The sequence below is a fragment of the Scophthalmus maximus genome, chromosome 6 (assembly GCF_022379125.1).
Source record: "Scophthalmus maximus strain ysfricsl-2021 chromosome 6, ASM2237912v1, whole genome shotgun sequence".
In the NCBI taxonomy this organism is placed as follows: domain Eukaryota; kingdom Metazoa; phylum Chordata; class Actinopteri; order Pleuronectiformes; family Scophthalmidae; genus Scophthalmus; species Scophthalmus maximus.
Genome location: NC_061520.1, coordinates 8,707,661 through 8,733,096, shown reverse-complemented (window position 1 = coordinate 8,733,096; position 25,436 = coordinate 8,707,661). Strand labels below are relative to the sequence as shown.

Here is a 25,436-nt window from a genome sequence, read left to right as displayed (position 1 = left end):
CATGATTTATTTTTTCCAATATGGGCTAATGGGCGTGGCGGAGAGATGGTATCAACAGAGGCGTCGTTCATCAAACCTGCAGTTGCCTCAGCAGTTGCGTCCGCGGGAAGAAGGAGAGCATACACACATTTGTGAGAACGGAGAAAATCTGTAGTGAAGTATTGGTTTTCTTCTGCAGAATTAATCAATACGGAGATTAACCTTGTAATGTGTGTGGGTGGAGAGGCCACTGCTGCTCAGCTCCTTGATTAATCATCACCATCGCTCCTCGAAAAACCATTCGCAACTAACCGCCTCATCAGCTTTGATTACTCGAGGTTCCAGCGTGTCCAAACGGGCTGCTGGAAGACAACGGGAGCAAACCTGACGTATAGCGCTCATTTTTTGGGGGGTTTGAAGATATGCATTTTATATTTTTTGGGGGGGGCGGGGGATAATTATTGTTTTCTTGAAATCCAAGAGAAGATCATTTCAAAATACACGATTACAAAAATGATATTTGACAGGATGGATTAGTATCTTATTTCTTGCAGATGTAATCATCTGCCTTTTTTAAAGATACATGTTGATACATTTTTGCATCGGTTCTAAAATGAAAATTAAGATCCTTCAAAGACAAATTATTTTGATCCTGTTTTCTGTCCATGAAAGCAGATATTCTCATTTTGTGTCCGCACTTTCAGCCTCATCGCACCTTTTCGACTTTCATAACAGAGAGCATGAATCACACCTCTCCCCTCAATGTGGCTGTAATGTGTTTTTCTCTCTGAGTAAATGATGTATGTTTGGTTCTTTTTCCGGCCACGTCCACTCATTTCTGAAAACAAAAGAAATGTTCGAGCAGCTAGACAGAGCAGCAGCAGCAGCAGCAGCAGCAGCAGCCAGACGAAGGCCCCTTCGGCCTGCTGCAGGACTAAATGACTGTAATCAGAGGATGAATAGCAATCAGCAGGCTTGTATGAGCCGCTGGCAGAACGCCTGACCCCCGGCTCTCTCCGCCAATCAGACCGCTGCATCCCCATTCACAACTAATCACGACGTGCACACTCAGAGCTCCGGCACTTCCCTCACATTTGACAGAGGAAGCGCTGCTCTCCTCCTTTTTGTCTCTCTTTGTCGCCGGCCCGACCGGAGTCGACCGGATTGATGGGGGATGACGGCGTGATGTTGTGAGGCTGCACGGTGGCAGCCATGGCGACCGCGCCTGGCTCCACCAATGAGACCGGCTCACACAGAGGGAAAAAAAGCAAAGGATCCCACTTCAACGTTTGACTTTAACTTGTGTAATGATGTGTTCAAGTGAGGCAGGAAACGGGAGATGAAAAGTGAAGTAGGTGCTGAAGTTGTCACTCGCAGGCTTGATTATCAGTTTGAGCCGGGTGTGATTTGCACGTGTCAGAGTATAACTGTGTGTTACTGTCAGATCTACCGCTGGATTTGTTTCTGGTAATGTCGGGGCTTTGATGAGCTTTTTCATTTTCACATACAAATTACACATAGTGGATTCTGAAGGTGTTTGATTTTTAGCAAACATCTTTTTGTGATAGATTCCCTTTTGTGTATTTTACTAAAACAAACTAAAACATTTAGCAAAAAACGAATCAAAAAGATAGGACAGATTCAACATATCACTGTCCAAAGATAAACAACAACACTCCAATTCCCAAAGTGGTTTTTGCTACTTGCCTCGAAAATGTCCTATTATTATTAGGTCAAGGGGATGAGAGGGAATCATTAATGTTTATAAATGCAAATGTGGCATGTGTTTATACACATGCATACAGGATATTTTCAGACAATTCACCTTTTCAAAGAAAGTGTAAGTAATCAGCAGTACTGTATCTTACTATGCCAAGAACTATTATTCTATTCGTAACCATTTTCTAAAAATGAATTCAAGTTTCTTCGTTCAGTATTTGTTCTCTGTAACTATATTCCTGTGTGTGTTTTGAACTGATACCCGCCAAACAGTTTCACTGGCTCTCCTGTTTGTGTTCTTTTTCTTTTGGATTTGTCTGTGCCTCTGAAGGCTTCACAGTCTGTGCAGCCCGATGCCCTCTGTCCCCCAAAAAGATGTCAGAGAGAAACCTCAGGACGAGCCACGGGCGGGGAGGGGGGTCGCTCAAAGTGCCCCTCCACTTATTTTTGCACGTTTGAGCTCCACTGTGCAGAATAATGTAGATGCGGAGTCTGGCGCTAGAAGACATTTGTCACATTCAACCTGCTGAAGGGGAAAGTTGCTCGGAGCTCATCTGACTTCAACACTTGTTCTCACGAGCAGGACTCTGTAACATCACAAATGTTGATTGAGTGTGTGACTTTACAACATCCTGCACACAAACTCTTAGAATGAGCTGTCAATTAGGAAACATCTCATGTCCGGCAGTTAAATGTTTGAAAATGAACAATTTGCATGTTCAGAAATTATGGGGGGAAAAAAAAATTCCGGACTCTAGAAATCATTTCTTTAATTTTCTATTTAAACGTACGTCTTTTAGTGGCTGAAACACGACAGTTCAAGTCTCTGCTAGAAAAAAGCCCCTGACCAACTTTCACTTTCATGAAGAACAGACGAGACGATGAGAAGGAATAAAAAAAAAGGAGGTGATGAGGGAGAAAATGAAAGGTTATCTGCGATTAAGGGGGATGCCTCTGTCACATGACCCCCCCCCATCTCCCCTTCCTACCCTCTGCCTCCCCCACCTCAGTCTTTCTCACCCTCTGCTTGCCGCCAGGAGTGGATCACAGCGTTTATCTCCACCATCCAGCCCCCCGGTGTCTCCTAGCAACGGAGCATGGATCATTTAACTGCCCCTGCATCCTCTCTTCTATTCTTCCAGTTGTTACACACAGTATATGCCAACTGTCTCTTTTTCACATATTTTCACCACTCAGGCCCCGGAAACTACCCAGAGTCTGCTCCTTGTTGTTGTTGTGGTGGAGGTTTTTTTGTTCCCACTTGTCTCTCTCTGGCTCGGAGCACTCAAACCGTATCAGTGCCACACTTGAACACTTGAGTCAGACAGACAGGCAGGAGAGGCTGCTCTGTCACTCTAGGATCCAGCAGGTGCACAAAACACACACACACACACACACACACACACACACACACACACACACACACACACAATCAATGCGGGAAGACAGGAGCTGGCCCTCAGTCTGAAAGCCCCTCGCAGAATCAATTAGCATTTAAATTAATGAAGCGCGTAATGAAGAGAGCGCTATCTCCCCTGCAGAAGGCCGACAGACAGGCAGAGAGCTGATTGTGAATCTGCATCAGGAAGACACTGAAAGGAACATGAAAGATATTCAAATAGCCACTATGTCAGAAAAAAAAGGGCCAAATTAAAAGCAGAGCGCCCCTTAATAAGGCCACAGTTTGTAAGTATGATCACATTTCCATATAAAAAAGGGCCGTTCATAAAACACGTAATTAAAGATGAAATGATTGCATTGGAAGAGCCCGTCTTTATCTTTCAATATCCATCAGTGCAAATATGCTTAAAGGAGGCGGCTTCCGGTGCAGATAACCCACGACTGACTCACTCACTCAGGCAGATGGGTATTTGAGCTCGTCGCAGCTATTTGGAATAATCTTCATCAAAATAGACAATATATACAGGTTTTATCAAAAAACTGCAAAATTCATATTGCGATAAGGTGCCAACGCAGACTGTTAGGGAGCTAGAAACAAAAAGAATCTGTAAAAGATGATCCAGAGACGAGAAACTGAACACACCATAAAAATTGGATATTTAATGTGGTGTAAAAAATTAACATGCTTCATATCATTCTTCTACCCCCAAAACAGTTCTGCTCTATGAAGGCAGAGTGCAGAGCGTTTTCGGTCCTTTTGGGCTGTTTCAGGTAAACTCACACTTCTGTCATCCGCACTGACTCACCATCACTGACAAACATGGAACCACTCATCATCCACTGTCATGTGGAACATTGGACGTGTGGTGAAGAGAGTGGGAAATGGGTGAGAAAATACATGAATAAAATAAAGAATTATTTGAGGAGTTAAGACAGATTTGAATTGATTATATTAACAGTTAAAGTTGATAAACTGATTTATTGCTGTATTAAGTCATGTTATGTTCATCAGTATGATAATCTTTTACTGCCTTTTGATGTAAGTGCGTTTGGAACTGTAACTGGCTTTTGTGTGTGTGACTCAGACAGCTGATACACACACACACACACACACACACACACACTTCAGTCAGACTGACAGCATGTCTTACACATCAGCAAATCTGACTGTATGTTTATACAAACTGATGCTTTCACACTTCAAAGAAAGGAACGTGTGTGTGTGTGTGTGTGTGTGTGTGTGTGTGTGTGTGTGTGTGTGTGTGTGTGTGTCTACATGCCTGTGCGCACACGCTGACAGCAGCTACTGACTGGCACATGAACCTTATCACCTCAACACAGGGACAATAGGGAGCTTTATAGCCAGAAGCGCTATGTTGCTGCCTGCATTTCAAAAGCCCCACTGAGGAAAGGAGGAGATGGAGGAGGAGGAGGATGAGGAGGATGGCTGTGCTTCTCCTCCTCAACATAACTCATGAGTCAAGACCCCCTCCCCATGTATTGCTGCCATCCAGACCTCCACACTGTTACACACAGACACAAATCAGACCCACCCGTGGCTTAACCCAAATACTGTACAACATTATGTTAACTGACAGTTGTTTTCTTGGAGTTGTTTGAGAGCAGAGCAGAGGAGAAGAGCAGAGGAGAGGAGAGGAAAAAAGAGAGACAGGAGGAGAGAAAAGAGGGGGGGGGGGGGGTGAGGAAAGGAAACAAGAAAAAAAGGGAAAGGAAACACGAAGAGAGGAAGGCTGGAAAGTAGAGAAAGGAGAGAAAGAAAGGGAAGAAAGAAGATAAGGAGAGGTTGGGGAAATAGGAGAGGACAAAAGAAGACGCAATGAAAGGAAACAAGAAGAGAACAGAAGTAAGTGGAGGAAGAGAAGAGAAGCTGAACATGCAGTCCTGTCCTTCAGGTGTGCCCTCAGATGTCTCACGGCTGCGTTTGCACCACAGTCGTGACCGTGCACACGCAAAACCCATCGCCCAATGAAGAGGCCCAAACTCAGCACACGCCGCCCCCCCCCCCCCCACACACACACACACACACACACACACACACTCACACACACTCACACACACACACACACACACTGCGTCATCACCGCATTGCCCTGGCTGCTGCATGGCTGCTTTACTTTACAGCACGAGCAGCGTGAAGAAACACCCGCGCTGCACCACTTCCCTCCGGGGGGCTTTTCCTGACCTCATGCATGGGAAGGAGGAGAGAGAGAGAGAGAGAGAGAGAGAGAGAGAGAGAGAGAGAGAGAGAGAGAGAGAGAGAGAGAGAGGGGGAGAGAGAGACGTGGGTGGACAGTAGTAATGATGACAGTGGGATGCCGGAGGTCAGAAAGCCAGTCACAAATCCCTGTGTGTGTGTGTGTGTTAGTGTGTGTGTGTGTGTGTGTTTGTGTGTCTCAGTCAGGGTGGAAATGGGGGGGGGACACCCCTGATCTCAGTGTGTCAGAGGCTGATGATGCTGCTGTGTTGTGACAGAGAGACGGGACAGAGCGCTTCCTTCGGCTGCAGACAGACTGGCACACAACACAACACACAGATGCAGCAGCAATACAGTGAGTGTTGGATGAATACAGTCATCTACTATTTTTTTTGGATACTTACTTTAAAATGTCAAAAGAGAGAAAATCTTTGGTGATACAACTTGAAGGAAAAGTCTGATCTCTGATGACAAAGACCAAAACTCTACTTTTGTGTGTAGCGTAACCAGCAGTTGTTAACATGCTGACATGATAGATGTATAAAACAATAAATCATCCGGTCTGAATAATAATATCATGATATAATAAGCTGTGAGCACTCATCAGTAGCTGCTCATGTAGTACCACTTCCCGCTGCTAGTCTGCAGTGTTGCCTCAAGCCTCCTTTTCTCAAAGTCATCACCCTCTCCCTCGCTTTCTTTGTCTCTCTCTGTCTGTAGACTTGAGACACCATCACACACACACACACTCACACACACTCACACACTCACACACACTCCTCCTCCCTCGCTGCTCTGCCTCCCAATTATTGTGACCATGGCAACTATCTTGGTGTATGGCCTGTGGATACATTCACTATTACCAGGTCACTGCCTTGCAGCCTATCTGTCCCCCTATTGACACACACACACACACACACACACACACACACACACTGTCTCCCCTCACCCCCAGACTCTTTCTAGCCGCCGTCGGCTCTAATCACCTGCCAAGGAGGCACAAAGCTTCAAAAAGAGCGGAGAGAAAAATAACCATGGCAACAAATTTGAGGCAATTTCAGTAATGATATGAATTAGAAGCCGAAGCTGAATTGTGTCGGGCAGGGAGGAAAAAGCTCTCGGCTCTGCTTTAAAGTGACAGGAGTAAGAAGCGCTGCATTGGCTGTGTTCCGCCTTCACAGTTTCAAATGTAAGAAGTGAGTTTTATTTTGTTTTCAAAGAAATTTCTGATGATCACGTTTTTTTTTTTATGTGACACAGTTTCTATTTTAAACTGGATGCCACAATATGCTGGCCAAATTAGGACACACACACACACACACACACACACACACACACACACACAGTCACTCACACTGAATGAATGTCTGAGCATAAATGGCAGCTGGCAAAACAGACTTAGCCAAGCATGAAAATCAACATGAATTCCCACTCGGCTGGAGCTCGATGGCCTGATGCGGCGCCGCCTGCGACCCCGTGTCCACGTCCCCAGACACCCCTTCGCACAGCGGAGTGGAGAGCCACGCCACTCCACGAGGCAGAAATGATCTCAGAGCGTTTGAGAAAACAGAGCTCAGATCTCAGATGATCTCCTGTGTGACTCAGCAGTGTAACAGTGACGCACACCGAGATAATCTCAGGCAACGTGTCGACTATTAGGTGTCATGTAAAGTTCATGTATCACTTTGAAAAGGGGACTTCATCAGTGTGTATTCTTGAATCATTCATCATTCCACTTCCGATGTCGTGTTTTAGTTCTTCACCTGTCTGCAAGGAAGTGTGTTAAGTTTTCACTTTCATTTTTGTTTATCCAAATATCTGAAGGTGTTGGGATTAAACTTTGAGTCAAGTAGGAACTTCACATCTTCACTTTTACCATTTATCACTGCAGATGACACCTGACTTTGCCTCTTGAAAAGGGCATCATCCGAGGCTCTAGTCCAAACTATTAAACATATTGAATATGTATCCAAGTTGGGGGGAGAAAAAAAAAAAATCCACCTCACCTGCTGCAGTTTCTGTGACCGTTGGGGCACGAGATATGTTGACAGGCTCGCGGTCCTGCACACAGCAAACAGACCTCATTCTCTGTCCTCTCTGCTCTTTTGTTGGGTGATGCAGGTGCATTTCAGGGGGGTTGAGCAGGAAAAAACTGACTCCCACGAGTTGGGGATGGAGCCGTCAGACATACTCGACTGCTCGTCCAGAAGCAGAGAGAGAGAGAAAGAAAAGAAAAAAAAATCACAGTTGCACAATTAGTCCACATCAGTGAGTCATCTGTTGTTTACCCCGTCTGGCTGCAGACATGAGGAGCCACACTGACTGCAAACAGATTGCATGTTCGGTTCCATGTGGAAAATCCTGGTAAAGGGGGTGTTTATAATTCATGCTTCAATATAAACTACATGCACTGTGGTGGTTAGCACCGTCGCCTCAACAGCAAGAAGGTTCTCGGTTCGAAATCCAGGTTCAGACCATCCAGGACCTCTCTGTGTGGAGTCTGAATGTATTCTGCCCACGTCTGTGTGGCAACCGTTAATGGATAAAGCGGTATAGATAATGGATTGATGTATATATATATATACATATACATATATACATACCACAGATGCATAGCCACAACAACATCCTACCGGTGTTTCTGTGGTGAAAGGTATCAAGAGCAACGACGCCGACTTAGCTTGTTAAACATCAATAAGTGGCTATTAAATACAGAAGACATTAAAAAAGGCCCAAGGAACCGTGCGGTTGTTGCTCCGTCTGTCAGTGTGTGCCATTTACAAAGAGCTGCAGACCGCCGCTCCCCTCTCACATTTACATCACACGTTTTTGAGCGGCGCGGCCTCGGGTCAAAATTGTCCTTTTTGTAATTGCAAGAGCGAATGTTTTTAATAGCATCTCACCTGCTTCGCCGACCATTAAATTGCTTTAATTGCGCACTACGCAAAAGTCATTTTTGTATGTAAAAAAAAATTCCGAAAGCAGTTTTACAGGTCAGAAATGGCCCAAAACTAGAAGAACTCTCAAGTCCATTTTGAGGCCAAAGAAATGTTGAATATGAAAGGGGACAGTTCCAGTGTGCAACTTCTTCTGCAGTATGATCATCTTCTTTAAAACAGCTCATAATAAAATGCTGCTGTAGATGGGGCATTGAAATTGAGATGGGTCCTTTTCTCACTCTTCCGACAACACCAGCTGTAGGAGGCCGCATTGACGGAGAGTGGAGGAGAGGGGGGAAAGAAGAGGAGGAGGGGGTGAGGAGGGGCCTTGCTATTAATCTCTCCATTCACCACTCTGCAATGAATTGCAGCTGTGGCTGCAGATAAAAATTGAGCTTCTTTTCTTTTCTTTTTTTTCTTCTTTCTTCTGGGGCGATTATCTGCTGTCAGGTGCCCGGGTGGAGGTATGATCACAACAGAGCAGAGGCAGAGAGGACACAGCAAGCGAGGGTGGAGGAAGATGGGGACATTAGGGGAAGAGGAGAGACGGAAGGCGGGTGGGAGGGGAAAGGGACGAGGAGATTGGAATAACAGGCGATAGGGAGCGAAGGGGTGAGGAGAGGATGGTGGGGGACAAAAAGGGAGAGACAATGAGAACATGTGGAGCGGAGGATGATGGGCAAAGACACAAGAGGCCGAATTGATAAAGAGGAACAGTGACGTCGCTGAAATAAGGATGGCAACGAATCATGATCTTAATCTGATTGTGGCTCTCGATTCATTGATTAATCATTTTTCTCAATAAAAGTTTCAATTAGAAAACTGTGAAAAAATGAAGAATATCAGCTCCAACAGCCAAAAATATTCAATTTACTATAATGTAATATTATAAAATCTAATACTCTACAATGAAATTCTACAATGGAGTGGCAGTCAATGCAAATTGATCGATGCTAGCAGCTTATCAGCTTTATACTTGGGCACAAAGGTGCATTGTGCATCAGCCGCTAACCATGCTAATGTTTAGCAGGCATAATGTTGGCCCAATTTCCCCTGTGGATCAATGAAGTGTTTCTGATTCCGATTTAGCACCATCACTGTCTTCATTTTGCACTTTTTGGAAACCAAGGACTTGGACAAACTAAACATTTTTGGCTGTAGAAGAAAAGTCTGGGGATCAACGAGGTCATTAGGATTCATCCTCTGGGGAACATCAATGTCCTATAGGAATCCGTCTGATCAAAGCGGCGGACCAACCAACTGAATAACACTGCCGTCCCCAGACCGTGTTGCTTGTATGGCTAAAGAAACAAAGAGCTGGAAACTGGAGAAGCCATGAGCACACAGTGTCTGGAGGTCCAAGCTACACCACCACACATCAGAGTCGAGACGATCTGTGAGATGGAAATGCAATAAGGCAGCACTGAGAGAGAGAGAGAGAGAGAGAGAGGAGGGGCACGTGCAGATATGGAGGGTGTTTAATATTGTTTCGCTGCTGCTTTATCTCAACTAAACAGAAGCGCACAATAGAGATGTTATCTCGCCCACCTAAGCATGAGAAACATTTCAGATTCGTGGTGGAGACGTGATAAGCTACATTCAAGATTGAATTAGGGAGAGGTGTGATCAGATAGCTTGACTTCTGTTGCCGCGGATACGACCAGAAGAATGTGTTTACTCGTTTTCATGGGAATGCCGAAGACGAGATGAACGCACTGGGTGATTGGAAAATATTCTGATCGGCAAAAATAAAAAATATAAAAAGGAGTCAGCCACTGGAGTCGGTTGCTCGAACGTGGACACAACCTTCGAGGCCTTGATTCAAGACCGGAAAGTTGTGTATGGCCTCAGTCAGAATGTTAAAGTTTAACAACGTACCACCATCTCAAAAGTACAGACACCTCTCATACTGCATGTAGACATACTTCCATGACTTATGCAACTGCGTATGTTGACTGCTTGTTCTAATTTTTGCAATCGCTGAAATCTCCGATTTCGATTCAACATCAAATCCAACAGCTTTCAGAACCGTCCCAGCTTGAACGTTGCACCACAGGAAAATAACAGAGCTAAAAAAAAACAAAATCTAAATATTGTTTTTTGCTAAATGGTTCGCCACGACTTACCGCCCATCTTTAGATGTTTGAAGTTGATACTCGAATCATACTCGTATGAGCAAACTCAATGGTAGTCATGAAGCAAGTAAAACACAACACAGTTGAGCCAAAGATTAAAGGAGAACAACAGGACAGCTATAGATTTAAAAAAGAGTGGTTGACAGTAACGTAAAGTGCATGTGATTTGTGTTTGAGAGTTTGAATTTTGTCCTCCAACAATCAGATGGTAAATAAAAACCTAACCTTGCTTCCACCAGTGACCTTAACCTGCATTGATGAAATCTGTCCACCGGAGACCGTGTCCACGTGAGTCTGTGGGTCAGGGAGCAGGGAGGCTGCTGACGGAGCCTGATTTGTGTTTCTGTCAAAAACCCAAAGATAGAGGGCATTAAGAAAAATGAGAGTGGAAATGGAGACGTCCTGCTTTGCATTTCACAGGCTGCGGTTATTTCCGACCCCTCGAAACAAAGCAATCTCCAGCATCAGCCTTTTATTTGTGTACCTGAAGTTTACTCATTGGCCATTTTACATTTCATTTCATCTGGGAGTGGCTGCAAGGTGAACACAAATGCGGCTGTAATAATTCACAAGGCCTTGGAATAGATGATGAACATATGATTACAATACAAAACACTGTAAATGAAACCATTAACAAGTAGGCCTAAATATTCAGAAAGTCAGAATATCAGAAAGTGTGTGTGTGTGTGTGTGTGTGTGTGTGTGTGTGTGTGTGTGTGTGTGTGTGTGTGTGTGTGTGTGTGTGTGTCGGTGCCGGTGTCGGTGTCATTGTTGGTGTCATTGTCGGTGTGTGTGTCGATGTGTGTGTGTGTGTGTTTTCTGGCCGGCCAGCTTGCCCTCTGCAGCCGTGCATGTGTCCCACGATGTTCATCTTAAACAGTACAAGAGCTGATATCAGAAAGCAATAAGGCAGGAATTTGTCGACACACAGGGAGAGAGAGAGCCTGAGGGCCGGTGTCAGAAGAAGCGAGAGAAGTTGAGCGTATTGACAGGTTTGTATGAGATGTGTGGCTGCAGCTGACTCCCCCGGGACACTGCTCACAACAGCACAAGCGAGGCAGAAACCAACAGGCAGCGTTGACCTCTAGCCCGTCAATGAAAGATACTTTCAAGAGAATCACAAGTGTTGTAAGTATTGATCAGGGCTGTTTTGTAAGGCTGGATTAACAACCAGACAAAACAGACAACCCCCCCCCTCCCTCGGAATCCAATGTTTTCTCCATATGTGTGTAATGTTCAATCAATTGCAAATGTGTGGTCAGTGAAAAAAATTGATACATGATCAAAATATTGAGTATCATATGATAAGTGAGGTTCAGAAAGAAGTCACTAAGGAGTCTGAAAGTTACGACATGCATAGTTCAACAAAGCATTTTTCATTGTTTCTCTGTAGACACAACCCAAAGGTCACATACTGTAGATCCCAAAATAATTCACGACCATAAAATATAGAAATAAGATCATCATGAAAGGTTAAGATAGAACTTTGAAGGAAATTCTTGTGCCAGATTTTGCTCCCCAGTTACAGTACAAAGAGTAAAAATGAAGTAAACAAAAATAAGTGAATATAAAAATATCAAGTTAAAGGAGCAAACACAAGAAGACCGGTGGCTAAATACAAAGAAAAAATACAAGTAAAACAAATTACAAAGAAATAAAACCATAAAATTAAAACATAAACTGAAATAGAATAAGTGGTACAGTAAAGTATGGGGGGGTCAAGATGTGTTGAAATTTCTGAATATGGCGGGAAGGAGCAACGGTAATGTTGTACTTTTCATGTCGCAAAAACAGGAGGCACACACCGGAAAGTGAATTAAGCCAAGTGAGCAAAAGCAGTCACTAAATATTTTGGCGAGCGGACAACTGCCATTATGGGGAGTGCACGGTGGCCATGTTTGATTTGGGACAAGGCGACCACGCTGCTGGAATTCAGGCCCTATGTCAGTGATATGCAAGTGCACAGATCAAACTTTAACATTAGTCATAGCACTAACTCTACTTGAATAGGATTCATAAGAGAGTCACACTGTCACACCAGCAACAAACAACATTGTTTCCAATAAAACAAACATTGGATTTGACAATCGGATTTGCAGGAGGGGGCAGCACCCCGGTGCGCTTAATGGACCACATGCCTCGGGCTGTTTCAGCAGATGCCACTATGGGTCACGTCAGAGGGTAAAGGCACAAACGTCCCAGAGAGTGTGGTCGTGTGTAGTTTGGAGAGCCTGTTGCATTTCAGGACGCTGTTTTCCTCGTGTTGTTTCACTGCGTAAAGTTCCGTCTCCAAAGTCTCCTGTGACTTTGTTCTGGAAACCTCAGGAGCAGCTCAGATCAAACTGTTGCGATGTATTTTTTGATAGCTGTATTGACCTGCTGTCTAAATATAGAGGCAGTCACCGGCCTGGAGTTGCAGATCAATTATAGCTGTTGAAAGAGACAAAAACACCTTTTTGGACCCGGGCTTCTGTATTTGTGCGATGTCTCGCACGTCAGCCGAGGAATCAATAGTAACATCCATTCTCCTGGTGTGTGGGTGTGTGTGTGTGTGTGTGTGTGTGTGTGTTGTACATTTATGTGTGTTCCCTCTGGTGGTTGAGCTCATGATAAGTGTTGGAGTATTTTTTTTTCCCTGTCTCCCTCCCCTGCTCTTGATTGCGCCGCTGACAATGGCAGTTAATGACAGCCCAAAGTGGTGGCACGGTTCCACTGTGGGGGATGGGAGGAAGTGGAGGGGGGGGGGGGGGGGGGGAAACATTTTCAAAAGTGCATACGTGGTTTTTATTCATAAACCTGCATGGTACGTGGCCGGCGGTTGCCTTTATTAAGCCCCGAGCACTCTCCATGAGCGGCGTTTCAATAAAAGGCCGTTTGAGGGCCTGCCGACATCACAGGGACGGAACAAAAAGCTTTCAGCAGGTTGTGAAGGTAATCAATTGCAAACAAGATGTGCATTTCAATGAATCATTCAGACTGGATGGGGAGAGGAAATAGATTGGGTTGTATTAATGAAAACACAGGGATGCGTCGGGATAAACCCGAGCATCACTGCTGAATTGAAACAGGGATTCCCTGTGTTGCCAGGGCCATGTTTGTTTGATCTCATCTTTTGATTTTTAGCATCTTGTTAAAAGAAATGACACAATGTGTTAATCAAATTGAATGTATTTTTAGAAACATGAAAGGGATTGAATACAAGCAACTCAAGGAGATTACATATAGATGTGTATCACTTATAACAACTTATCACTAGCATCAGTTGAAAATCAATGATGGTCTCGTGAAAAGAAAAGTGTGCACATATAAATAAGTGATTTTTATTGTGTATTTGTGGTTGTATGACACGACAATAAAGATATGCATCTAATAATACTGAGATTTCAAGTTCACTCACCTTAGAAGCAGAGATTACCTAAAGGAAGTGGAGGAAGAAGTGTTGAGATAGTTCAGTTAAGTAAAAGTAGCAAAACCACAGTTTAACAAATACTCCATTACAGGTACAAGTATGACATAACACTACAAAAAGGGAGTTTATCAGGCACCAGTTGTCCTGGTGGTAAACTCCCGGTCACCGTGTGACTGTGTCGAGTGCTGCAGGATTGAAACACAGTGAACCTCAGCGCTCTGCTGAGTCAAAGTGCAGCGTGATTCAAACGTGGGGAAAAACCCTGAGAGAGGCAACACGGTGTCTGCTGCTCTCACCACATGAAACTTTAATGAGAACAAAACTATTACACATCAGTTAAACGGCCACTGAGGTCCTCTCCTGTATTGACTGTGCTCTGAGTGACAAGACCACACACACACACACACACACACACACACACACACACACACACACACACACACACACACACACCATAATAACACACATAACAGTTATGCATTTGTACATATGCAAACATAGGCATGCGCACTGTTGTACAGTACAAGTCTTGGGTGAGATGACCACGACCACGACCACAAACACACACACACACACACACACACACACACACACACACACAGGCACTGCTATACAGTACAAGTCTTAGGTGAGATGACCACGACCGACCGACCGACCACACACACACACACACACACACACACACACACACACACACACACACACACATCAATATTTGGAGTTCTTAGTGTAGTAGATTAGATATTGACGGTCTTCTATCACCTTACCTTTGATCAATACTGGAGACATGTCCCTTGCTCACTGGCTTCATGTCTGACGATACGACTAACGATATTAATAATAATGTTTTAAGTCATTACACGGATATTTAAAATCATAATGAGCAGTTATTGCCCAATTTATTTCCTCCCCCTTGGCCCGAGGCAAGTGTCAGATGCTGAGCAGACACCCCCCTCCACATCATCTGCACACTTTCAACATACAAGGAAAACATGCGTGGTCCAGGTTGGTATTTTTGTTTTTTTTCATGTCTTTTCTTTTTTCTTTTTTTCTTCCCGCTGGCAGAGAGTGGAAATCGATGGCATAGCTTTGTGCCGCAGCCCCGGGGCCGCGCAGGTCCCCGCGGACTGGCTCCGTTTATTGTGCTCAAAAAAAGGCAATTACAATGTTAATGTGTCGCAGCAGGAGAGTGAACCCGGCGAGAGGACGTCAACGCGTTGATGGAGAGAGTCGAGTCACCGTGCGTTAACGGGGAAACGGCGCCGAGGGAGCGTTTCGAATCAAACACTCATCGGGGAGACTCACCTATGTGATGGATGTACAGGACAGGCTGTTTCTAAGATACGACTTAAATAAACTATAAAAAAAAAAAGACAATAAAAAGCTATACATTTTGTACAAGCCTTGTGGAAGAACATTCAAATGTGCAGTGTTCTGGGTTGCACATAAAAAAAGTGTGACTACTGAGAACAGTGTTGTATGATTGTGCGGTTAAAAAAACAAGTATTAAATATGTATATATCGCACAGGATGGGAAAACTGCCCAGGTGTGGTGGGTATAGACGGATATGAGTACAGATATAATGACACAGCGTGGATATGGATGGTATCTATGGATGAGAAGAATGCCTCGTGTAATTGATCAGTGTTGTGCTGGTTCTCAGACAGGAGCCATCATGCAGGACTAATTCAAACCTCTCTCTCTCTCTCTCTCTCTCTCGGGAGCCCATAATAAGCCATTAAACAGGCGCATTAGTAGTAATGAAAAGGCTCTTAGTGGTTTGCCACTGTGGGGCCACCTGGATGTCTCTGTGTGGGAGTGGGCGGCGGCTGCAGTGGTTGCCTGATGGCTCGCTTGCAGCTCCGTGGAGACCAAACCAAATTTAAAAAAAAAAAAATACGATGATGATGATGAAGAAGATATTTTTCCCAAAAAATAGATAAATTACACGACATCTTTCTGGAATATGTAGTTTCTCAAGTAAAAACTTGTGTTGAATCACTTCGATGAAGTAACTCACCGTTTCTAAATATCTCAGTGCCATCAAGTCTTACCTTTTAGATTTCCTTCAGGGTTTTTTTTTTCTGTTTTTACTTTGCTGCTCAAAGTCATTGGAATAACAGTCAGATCCTCTAAAGGACAAGCGGGCAACTAAAAATGGCCATGACGAAATGTAACTGAAAGCTGGAGAAAAAAACGTAGTCAGTGGACTTTGTGTTGAGACTTTTTTGCCTGTTAACTGTAAAGTCCATTAAACCTTCTCTTCAATTGGCTAATAATAATAATAATATTAATAATGACAAAAATCGCACACGTGCTGTCCATGGTGCTGAAATCCAGGCTCTGGAATCTGTCTCTCCATTTGCCTCCAAAACGATTTTTATACAGATATGTTCTGCGCATATGACTCATATCCTGCAGTCCACATCACAGTCCGCGTGCTGTACCTGTGATTGTGATGCAAATGTTAATGGACTCTGAGGTCCTCTGATTAGCCTGATGCGGGCTAACTCCCCTCCTCCGCGGTCCCCGGAGAGCGCGGAGTGCCTCTTCCATTGTCCCACATTAATCGATGAGGGGCCGGGTGGAGTTTTCTGCCTCGCTGGTTCTGGATGATAGACACAGCAGACAAGACAGTCGCGGGTTAAAGGACAGGAGTCATGCGTCTGTTTGTTCTGGGATCTCTTCAGGTGCAGAAGCTTCACGCACGCACCCACCCAGCGTGTGTGTGCGTGTGTGTGTGCGTGTTTGTGTGCGTGTGGTGAGTTTGGTTGGACCTCTTTCCCTTAAATAGTCTTGGCTCAATCTGGGTCGTGCGTCAAACGATTCATGTAACACACACACACACACACACACACACACACACACACACACACACACACACACACACACACACACACACACACACACACACACACACACACACACACACACACACACACACACACACACACACACACACACACACACACAAATCATTTAATAGGTAGTGTAGTGATAAATGGAAGGCATTGTAGACCTAGATAATTGCGGTTGACGATGCCATGGAAACACAAACCCCCTGTGTGATGGGATATGGGTTATGGTATTCACCAAAAGCAGTTCGACCAGTGTTTGATTTATTTGTTAGGATCTGTACTCGGGCAGCTGTTTCCAGGAGAAACAGGCTCCCCTCCATAATGGCGAAAATTTGGCAAATATTTTTGTGATTGGAGGAAAAGGTGCGGGGGGGGGGGGGGGCGTCGGCGGAGGGTGGAGGAGGTTACATGAAGGCGGAGAGACCTTGTGCCAGCTCACCCATGTGTGTAATGTGAAAAGGGAGAGCCGGGGGGTGAAATACTGTGGAGGGAACGGAGGGGAGGGGCAGGGTGGGTGGGCGGTGTCGGGGGGGGGGGGGGGGGGGGGGGGGGGCTACAGAAATGAATGACACGGTGAGATCACAGTGCCATTTTGGATTTTGGCTTTCGACGTCGTCCCTGCCTTTTTTGTTTGCCAGTGCAAGCCCAGACACAGATGAAGAGCTTTGATTGGCCGTAATCTGTATCCACAGAGACGAGGATCCTCCTGGGACGTGGTACCCATGACCCCCCCCCCCCCCCCCCCCCCCCCCCCCACAAATGACTCTGAGGATGGGTGATAAACTGAGCAAATCACTTTTATCCTCTTTGCGGAGGAAGGATAACCACGAAGCCCCCCCCCCCCCCCCCCACACACACACACATACATACACACCAGAGCGCACTGTGCGCAAACGTGCACATTTAGACAAAAAGTGCGTGTACGAGGAGACTCGGATAATTTGTGTATAGTCACCTTTCTGCATGAAAACGTCTGAAACCTCGAAACGTGTGGATTCCATCAGCATGAGACTCTTTTTTTTCTCTGTCACGATAATAAAGACCAAATCGGTGTGAAGAGGCCTTTCACAAATACACACAGTCACCGCCCGCGTGCACGAGATCCTGTACACACTTATCACAAACAAAATATTGTATATGAAATGTATTTTTTAAATTTTATTTAATGATGATGATGATGATTATTATTATAGGTGACCTGTGGGCCTCCAGCAGGTCGTGAAAAGGTCCGCAGCCCGTGTAACCTGGTGGCTGCTGGTGTCACGGCTGCTCTTTTCATCCTGCTGCCTGCGCACTCCACCAGACAGCGCGGGGCGCAGATCAGAGGAGGAGGAGGAGGAGGAGGAGGAGGAGGAGGAGGAGGAGGCTGCAGCCCGCTGATAAGAGCCTCCGTCATTAACTCTTTCACTCGGGGAAGAGGGGGAGTGGGTGGGGGGGCGCGGGCAGCCCACTTTTCGTTCCTGCAACTATGGAGGGAGCGCGCGTCGGTGCGTATTTTATTGTTCACATGTCGTGGTTTTAAATCAGGCTTAAGATCTAACAGAGATTCACAGGCCCCCGGTACCTGCGGCTCGGCCCGTGTGTGCTGCCTCCGAGCGTGCTGGTTAAACCACTGCAGCATGGTGCAGCCTTTCTGTTTAAAAAAACAAAAGACAAAAACTTCATTATTGCCCCTTTAAAGCCATGATTTTTTTTTTTAAAAATATAGCATATTTAAGTGAACCGGTATGGTGTTGTGTTGCAACCACTTCTGTATCCTTCTTCAAATCACAGATCCTCAAGAGGAGGCCTCTCATCACAGATGATCCCACTGATACACTAAAGTAAAAATAGCAGACGTTTGACTATTATCACCGGTTTACTCTTCTGTTATATTCCGCTGCATCGCTGCTCTGATCGTGCAGCTTATATTCTATTGAAGAAAACCACGGTGAAAGGTTTATTTATCTCTCTCACTCTCTCCCTCCCTCTCTCAATTAGAAAGCAAATAGCCTGTGCCTGTGTGTGTGTGTGTGTTACAGTAGACTGTGTGCCAGGGCCGTGCCTCTGCATCGTGGTGATGAACTGTGATACTGCAGCCTGAGGAGACACGCAACATGGTTGGACACAAAGTACTACTGACAAGGCCATGTCAACAAACTGTTGACGGCACTCTGGGCCTCGGTGACTGAAAACCACTTCATTAAAAAAAATGTCACTACTATTAAAGCTTCTTTTTTTACTGAATCAACTAAATTTGACAAGGAAGAGAGAAAACGCATAAGCGCATTTTTCTTTGCTTCAGCCAAGCAATGTTTTTTTTTATTATTGTTAATTTTTACGAGGCAGGGAATTCTGTTCATTGTATATCTTTGGTATAATTTGTTTGACAAAAGAATGAAAATGAATGCATTCGCCATTCTCACTCCAGATCAAATCAGGATATAATATCACACGAGATTCTTAATTCTAATGAACAAATCTCGTGGCATATAGACTACATTTTTTCTCAACGGAAACTCCGCCATGGCTCAGGCTGCCACATCATCTTCTTCACAAACACTGTCACTGAGTGATGAATGAAGGAATGAATGAAGGAAGGAAGGATTGAAGGGAGGGAAAAGGGAAGGAGGGAGGGAGGGGGAAAATGTGCACTCCTGAATGAAGACTCCAGCCTGCAAACACAACAAGTGACACATTAGTAGATCGACATATATCTTTCAAAATATAAAAAAATATTAAATAGGCCTCATTCTGCTAAAGTAAATCAAAATAGATGTCGTCTCCAGCTCTGATCTTACCATAATTTAGAAAAGACAAAGGGCACGATTTTTTTCCCTCATCACCAACAAACTCAACACGTTTTCTTTCTGTTTCATCCATGTAATCCCGGAACCACTTGGGTTATTATTTTGATGCTCCACGCCAAAAAAAGAAATAGAAATATTGCAACATTAGATTACAAAAAAATGAATCCTATAATTATTTTAAAAGACAAAAAAAATGGTCCAGAGAGTTTGGATTAACGGCGAATTCCAGCCTCCTTTTATACGCGTAAAGTTATGCAAGATTTCAGGCCCCCGGAATGTCATTGGATGTTCGGATGAGGTATTATAGATTATGGGTTTGGGAGGGGACGGCGGGGGTACACAAGCACCTCCCCTAGAAATGCAGCAAATCTCTCCCGTTTTCTCCCGGTGGGGCACTGGGAGGGCTGGAGACGTGCTTTGCATTGGCAGACTGATGAGGACACGTGTCTCCTCCTACTACCCCCCACCCCACCCCCCTGGGCTCCACGGTACCGCATTGGCATCAGTAAAGGCACCTGAAAACCTACAAGCTACTCCAGGAAACGCTGCCTGCACCCTAAAACCCCAAAAGAAAGCGATATTATAGGCCTGGCAGAACCCCGTGGCGTGCCCTTTGTCGCGCGTAAAGCTTTTACGCACACCGCTGCACTACCTCCCAGTGAAAAGGTGCGCTACTCGTCGAGCGTCAGTGCGCGGTGCCAGGATGCAGAGACGGAGCGGCGACGTCTGAAGGTGACATGAACCTGGGGATAACCGAGAGCAGCAGGCGCACACTGAACCAGAAGTGGAGATAGCAACTGAAAAAACCGCCGGTGTCTTGAAACACAACTCTTTTTTCTCGAGGCTTTATTTAATGTAGAGAATCCAGAGCTGCAACTCAAAGTAGCCTCATATTTTTACCGACCGAATAAGGAGGAAAAACACCAATTAAGCTGCAGAGTCGTTGAGAGGAGCAAAAAAATGGCGACGTTAATCAGAAGCAAGCTTTCTAATAAACTGTCAAACGCAGCCACGACTGTGACCAACAAATCCCAGGCGAAGGTGAGCGGCATGTTCGCCAGGATGGGGTTCCAGGCCGCCACCGACGAGGAGGGTCTCGGCTTCGCCGCCTGCGACGACCTGGACTACGACCACCGGCAGGGCATGCAAATGGACATTATGTCGTCCGATGAGATGGGAGGAGAGGCGAGCGGGGACGGGGGCGCGCTGGCCGGGGACAGCCACTACCAGAGAGACGGCACCGGTCCGGTGCTCTCAGGCTCCAAGGACGGAGGTTCGAATAACGAGTTGTCCGAAGTCAGACCAAGAATCACCTCGTGGGAGGCGGGCTGGAACGTCACGAATGCAATCCAGGTAAAAGACGCACTTCGGGTGGACGATGAACGGGCGGTTCCGGCGCTCGGTTCTAATTGGCTGAGTCGCCTTCAGAGCAGCTGCGAAATGCTATGTATATACACGCACACACCTGCCACAGCATTGAAATGTTCACCGAAATATTTATGCACGGAAACATAAGTGACCTGGTTCTGTCCCCTCGAAGCATTTTCATCAAGTTACTGTTTTTTAAGTGATACAAAAATAAATATATATTCAGACTTTTGGTTGGAAACACAAGAGTCGTCAAACTTCTATGCATTTTGTCATCGGAACAATGCAGAATTTAGAACAGCTAGACATTACGATGCGTTGGTGCACGCCCACCCACCCCAACACACACACACACACACACACACACACACACACACGTCCCTGAAAACTGAGTGCAACTGATACAACAAACAGATAAAGGAAAAACACATTGTTTTTTTAATCATCCTTGTTGGAATTATTTTTGGGGCTGAAGGCTGAAGGCCGCTACTAAATGAATATCTGTTGGAGATGAATATTCATCTCGCATATAAAAAAAATGCAATGAGTCGCGTATAAATTCCAATAACAGTTTTTTTTGGGGGGGGGGGGGTCAATTTGTTAAAAAAAGATAAAAGAAGCAGAAACATGTATAATTTTAGATGTTTGCAACAACTACGCACAAAGAGACAGATGATCATCTCAAGTGCGAGGGTTGTACTCCAGAGTGGAGTCTGCACGCGTGCGTGTGTGTGTGTGTGTGTGTGCGTGTGTGTGTGTGTGTGTGTGTGAGTGTGTGTGTGTGTGCGCGCGCTATGCGACAAAAAGAATCCCTCGGCCGGCTCAATCCTTTTCATGCTTTATCACGCGGCCGTGGTCGCGGCAGTCACTGTGACGTCAGAGTCGTGTCTCCTCCAGCACGTGTTGACGTCAGAGGAGGGCGAGATGCGCTCAGAGCGAAGTGGAAAACCCACAACACGGAAAAACCGGGAGTGACATCCACAGAGTCAGGCCAAAGCGTTGCATTAAAACATGACCTGGTTGACTCCAATACAAACTCAAATCCCGTTCACCACATTGATGATTTACTCTTAAAAATGTAACTCACGCACGATGTCCTCTCCCTCCGTCTTGTTTTATGTCTCCAGGGGATGTTTGTCCTCGGGCTGCCCTACGCCATCCTGCACGGAGGATACCTCGGACTCTTTCTCATTATTTTCGCCGCCGTCGTGTGCTGTTACACGGGGAAAATCCTCATCTCCTGCCTGTACGAGGAGGACGAAGACGGGCAGCTCGTCCGCGTGAGGGACTCCTATGTGGACATTGCCAACGCCTGCTGCGCGCCCAGGTTCCCGTCGTTGGGTGGCCACGTCGTGAATGTAGCCCAGATCATAGAGCTGGTGATGACGTGCATCCTGTACGTGGTGGTCAGCGGCAATCTCATGTACAACAGCTTCCCCAACATGCCGATTTCCCAGAAGTCGTGGGCCATCATCGCCACCGTCGCCCTGCTCCCCTGCGCCTTCCTCAAGAACCTGAAAGCCGTGTCCAAGTTCAGCTTGCTGTGCACGATGGCCCACTTCGTCATCAACGTCCTCGTGATCGCGTACTGCCTCTCCAGGGCGCGCGACTGGGCCTGGGACAAGGTCAAGTTTTACATCGACGTCAAGAAGTTCCCCATCTCCATTGGGATTATCGTGTTCAGCTACACGTCGCAGATCTTCCTGCCGTCGCTGGAGGGGAACATGGACAAACCGAGCGAGTTCCACTGCATGATGAACTGGACCCACATCAGTGCCTGCATCCTCAAGGGCCTGTTCGCCCTGGTGGCCTACTTGACCTGGGCCGACGCCACCAAGGAGGTCATCACAGACAACCTGCCCCCGACCATCCGCGCCGTCGTCAACCTCTTTCTCGTGGCCAAAGCTTTGCTGTCGTACCCGCTGCCGTTCTTCGCCGCCGTCGAGGTCTTGGAGAAGTCGTTTTTCCAGGACGGCGGACGCGCGTACTTTCCCGATTGCTACGGCGGCGACGGACGCCTAAAATCCTGGGGACTCACTCTCCGATGTAGCCTTGTCGTGTTCACCTTGCTCATGGCGATCTACGTGCCACACTTCGCCCTGCTCATGGGCCTCACCGGCAGCCTGACGGGCGCGGGCCTGTGCTTTCTGCTTCCCAGCCTCTTCCACCTCAAGCTTCTATGGAGAAAGCTGCTGTGGCACCAGGTTTTCTTCGACGTCTCCATCTTTGTAATAGGAGGCATATGCAGCGTGTCCGGCTTCATCCACTCGGTAGAGGGGCTCGTAGAGGCTTTCAAATATAACATAGAAGAGTAGATGCAGGTCATTGCTGGAGCTATAGATGTAAACTGCAAAACCCCCATTTTAGTGAGAAAAAAATTAAATAATCTATAATAATGAAACACACGACGTCCCCCGCAAACGCAGCCCCTCTGCTTAATCCATGCGTAAAGAGCGCACACCGGACACACGCGGAAACTTTCGCACTCATACGGTCTTGCATCACATCAGAAAAAAAATACGCGCGTACGTGTACACACACACACACACACACACACACACACACAAACACACAACACACACACACACACAGAGGATATGTAACGCATCCACACAACACACTATATGGACACTACATGTTGTATAAATATGCGAACAAGAGTTACATATACACATATGTTCCAGTGGAGTGAACGTTTACAATATTGACCTTAAAACAAAATGGCAAAAAAAGGGCAGTTCGTCTTTTCGTCGCTCTTGTGGTGCTTCCCCCCCACACGAGACTTCACTTCATGTACAAACGCTCCCGTTTGTGACAGACGGTCATTCGACGGTATAATGTGATTCGCAGATGATTGAGATGAGTTAATTTAAAAAGAGATAAAAAAACAAAACAAAAAACAATGCCACTTTCTTCAAGGTAATTTGCAATACGATTACACGAGTGTGGGTTTGAATCCAGAAGAGGAGAAGTAACACGAATGGCAATAACCAGCAGTATAGAAACACAATATAAGACGATGTATACATTTAAAAAAAAAAAAAGAACAGTGGAGTTTCGTTAATAAGTGAGGAAATTGGACCTTTCCCCCCTCCCCCCGAGCAATTACAAGACTGGAAATGCAAAAACATCAAATAGTACACCGCAGCTATACAAACTATGCATTGAATGTATGATATTTCAGAACAGTACACAAAACTTAATGAAACCGGGAAGTGGACATTTTTCAAATCCTCCAAATTTTGATTCTTCTGTGTGAAAGTGTTAATGCTTTGCCCCGCCCCCTAAAAAAATTATATTTTATCGGCGATAACGAATCTACTTCAGCCACTCTCAACACATTGTGGTAGGACGACCCCTCCCTGGCCCAAATCCGCCAGATGGGGGCCCCAAGTGATCGAAACCCTGCACACTGCATTTTAATTTTAGAGAAAGGCCTGTTCTCAAGTTCATTTGATAGACTCCTGTCTGGAAAAAATTCGATGTTTAAGAAAATCTAAATAACAAAAGAAGAGATAATTAAAGAGGAAAATGTGCATCCAGACATTTTTCATTCTGTGCAATCCAATGGGTCCTGTGGAAATGTTATAAAACCGTGTGTGTAGTGTGTCGTTGTGGTTTCAAAAAGATGGAATGTATATCTCAAAGTCGTTATCTCATATATCGTGAAATTAATATTAAAGAATAAAGAAATAAGTGAAATTCTATTGTAAAAAAAAATGTGTGTGGTTTATGTAAAACGAAAAAACGGTCAGAACATTGTATTTTTTTTCTTTCTTCTCTATAATAAAAGACAGAAAATGCTGGAGGAAAAAAAACCTCGCGTTCGCATTCTTTAAAAAAATAGATTTTCTTTTAGGATAAATTGACACCGTGTAAAAGCCGCAGAGGCCCAGTGGCTAAGAAAGAAAGAATGACAAGATGTGAGGGGCCTGTTCCAAGTTCTACCACATCGCACACCTGTATGCTGCCGCAGGCTTTTGTCTGTGCAGAAATCCAAATGGTGCGTGCGTTCTCCGCCGGATGCAACATTCCTGCAGACTCAAATGAGGACGCACACATTGCCAGATTTTCTGCTGCAGGCATGAGTCAGGCCTGGTTGGTCGACCTGTTCATCCACTCACCGTGTTGATTCTCTGCACATCAGACAGCATCTGGATTGTTCCGTGACGGCAGGCCTCGTCTCCAGCTGCCGGAGACGCATCGAGGAGTAGATCCACCTGGTGGTGGTGGTGGTGCATGATACGAATGAATGGCACGGTGGTTCTGTCTGGTCCACGGGACAGTTCACGTGCAGCGAGACTGCGGGGAAAGGGGAAAAAATGCGATGACGGTATTATACCTCCTAATGTGATCTTGGACAAATGAAAATTCTATTTAGATATATAGGTCGTTATCTATCAGAATAGGGATATAGTCCTAACACAGTATTTAGCTGATCTAATGTGCAACACATTTTATCTGAAACCCTTGCAGCCATTTCCCTGAGTGAATGTATCACTTTCCATCACCATAGGCTATATAGGCATGTACCAATTAATTTCAATCGAAAAATATGGGATACAACAAGGAATTTTGACATGAATAAACAAGTCGTGTAGGATTGAGTTTCTCCATTTATCA

At 45.4% G+C, this 25,436-nt stretch overlaps 1 protein-coding gene across 1 annotated transcript; it reads left to right on the top strand.

The window, feature by feature from the left end:
* The first annotated feature begins 19,837 nt into the window (after nt 1-19,837).
* slc32a1 (solute carrier family 32 member 1) lies at nt 19,838-24,515 on the top strand. Its single transcript, XM_035632783.2, has 2 exons — nt 19,838-20,798; nt 21,941-24,515. Exons 1-2 carry the CDS (start codon nt 20,406-20,408, stop codon nt 23,126-23,128), a joined length of 1,581 nt encoding a protein of 526 aa, XP_035488676.1. The 5' UTR covers nt 19,838-20,405; the 3' UTR covers nt 23,129-24,515.
* The last annotated feature ends 921 nt before the right edge of the window (nt 24,516-25,436 follow it).

What these genes read in the sequence shown, in the direction of transcription:
- slc32a1 (XM_035632783.2), top strand. Translation starts at nt 20,406, where the DNA reads ATGGCGACGTTAATCAGAAGCAAGCTTTCTAATAAACTGTCAAACGCA. An exon ending in ACGTCACGAATGCAATCCAG is followed by an intron (nt 20,799 to 21,940) that starts GTAAAAGACGCA and finishes TTATGTCTCCAG; the next exon opens with GGGATGTTTGTCCTCGGGCT.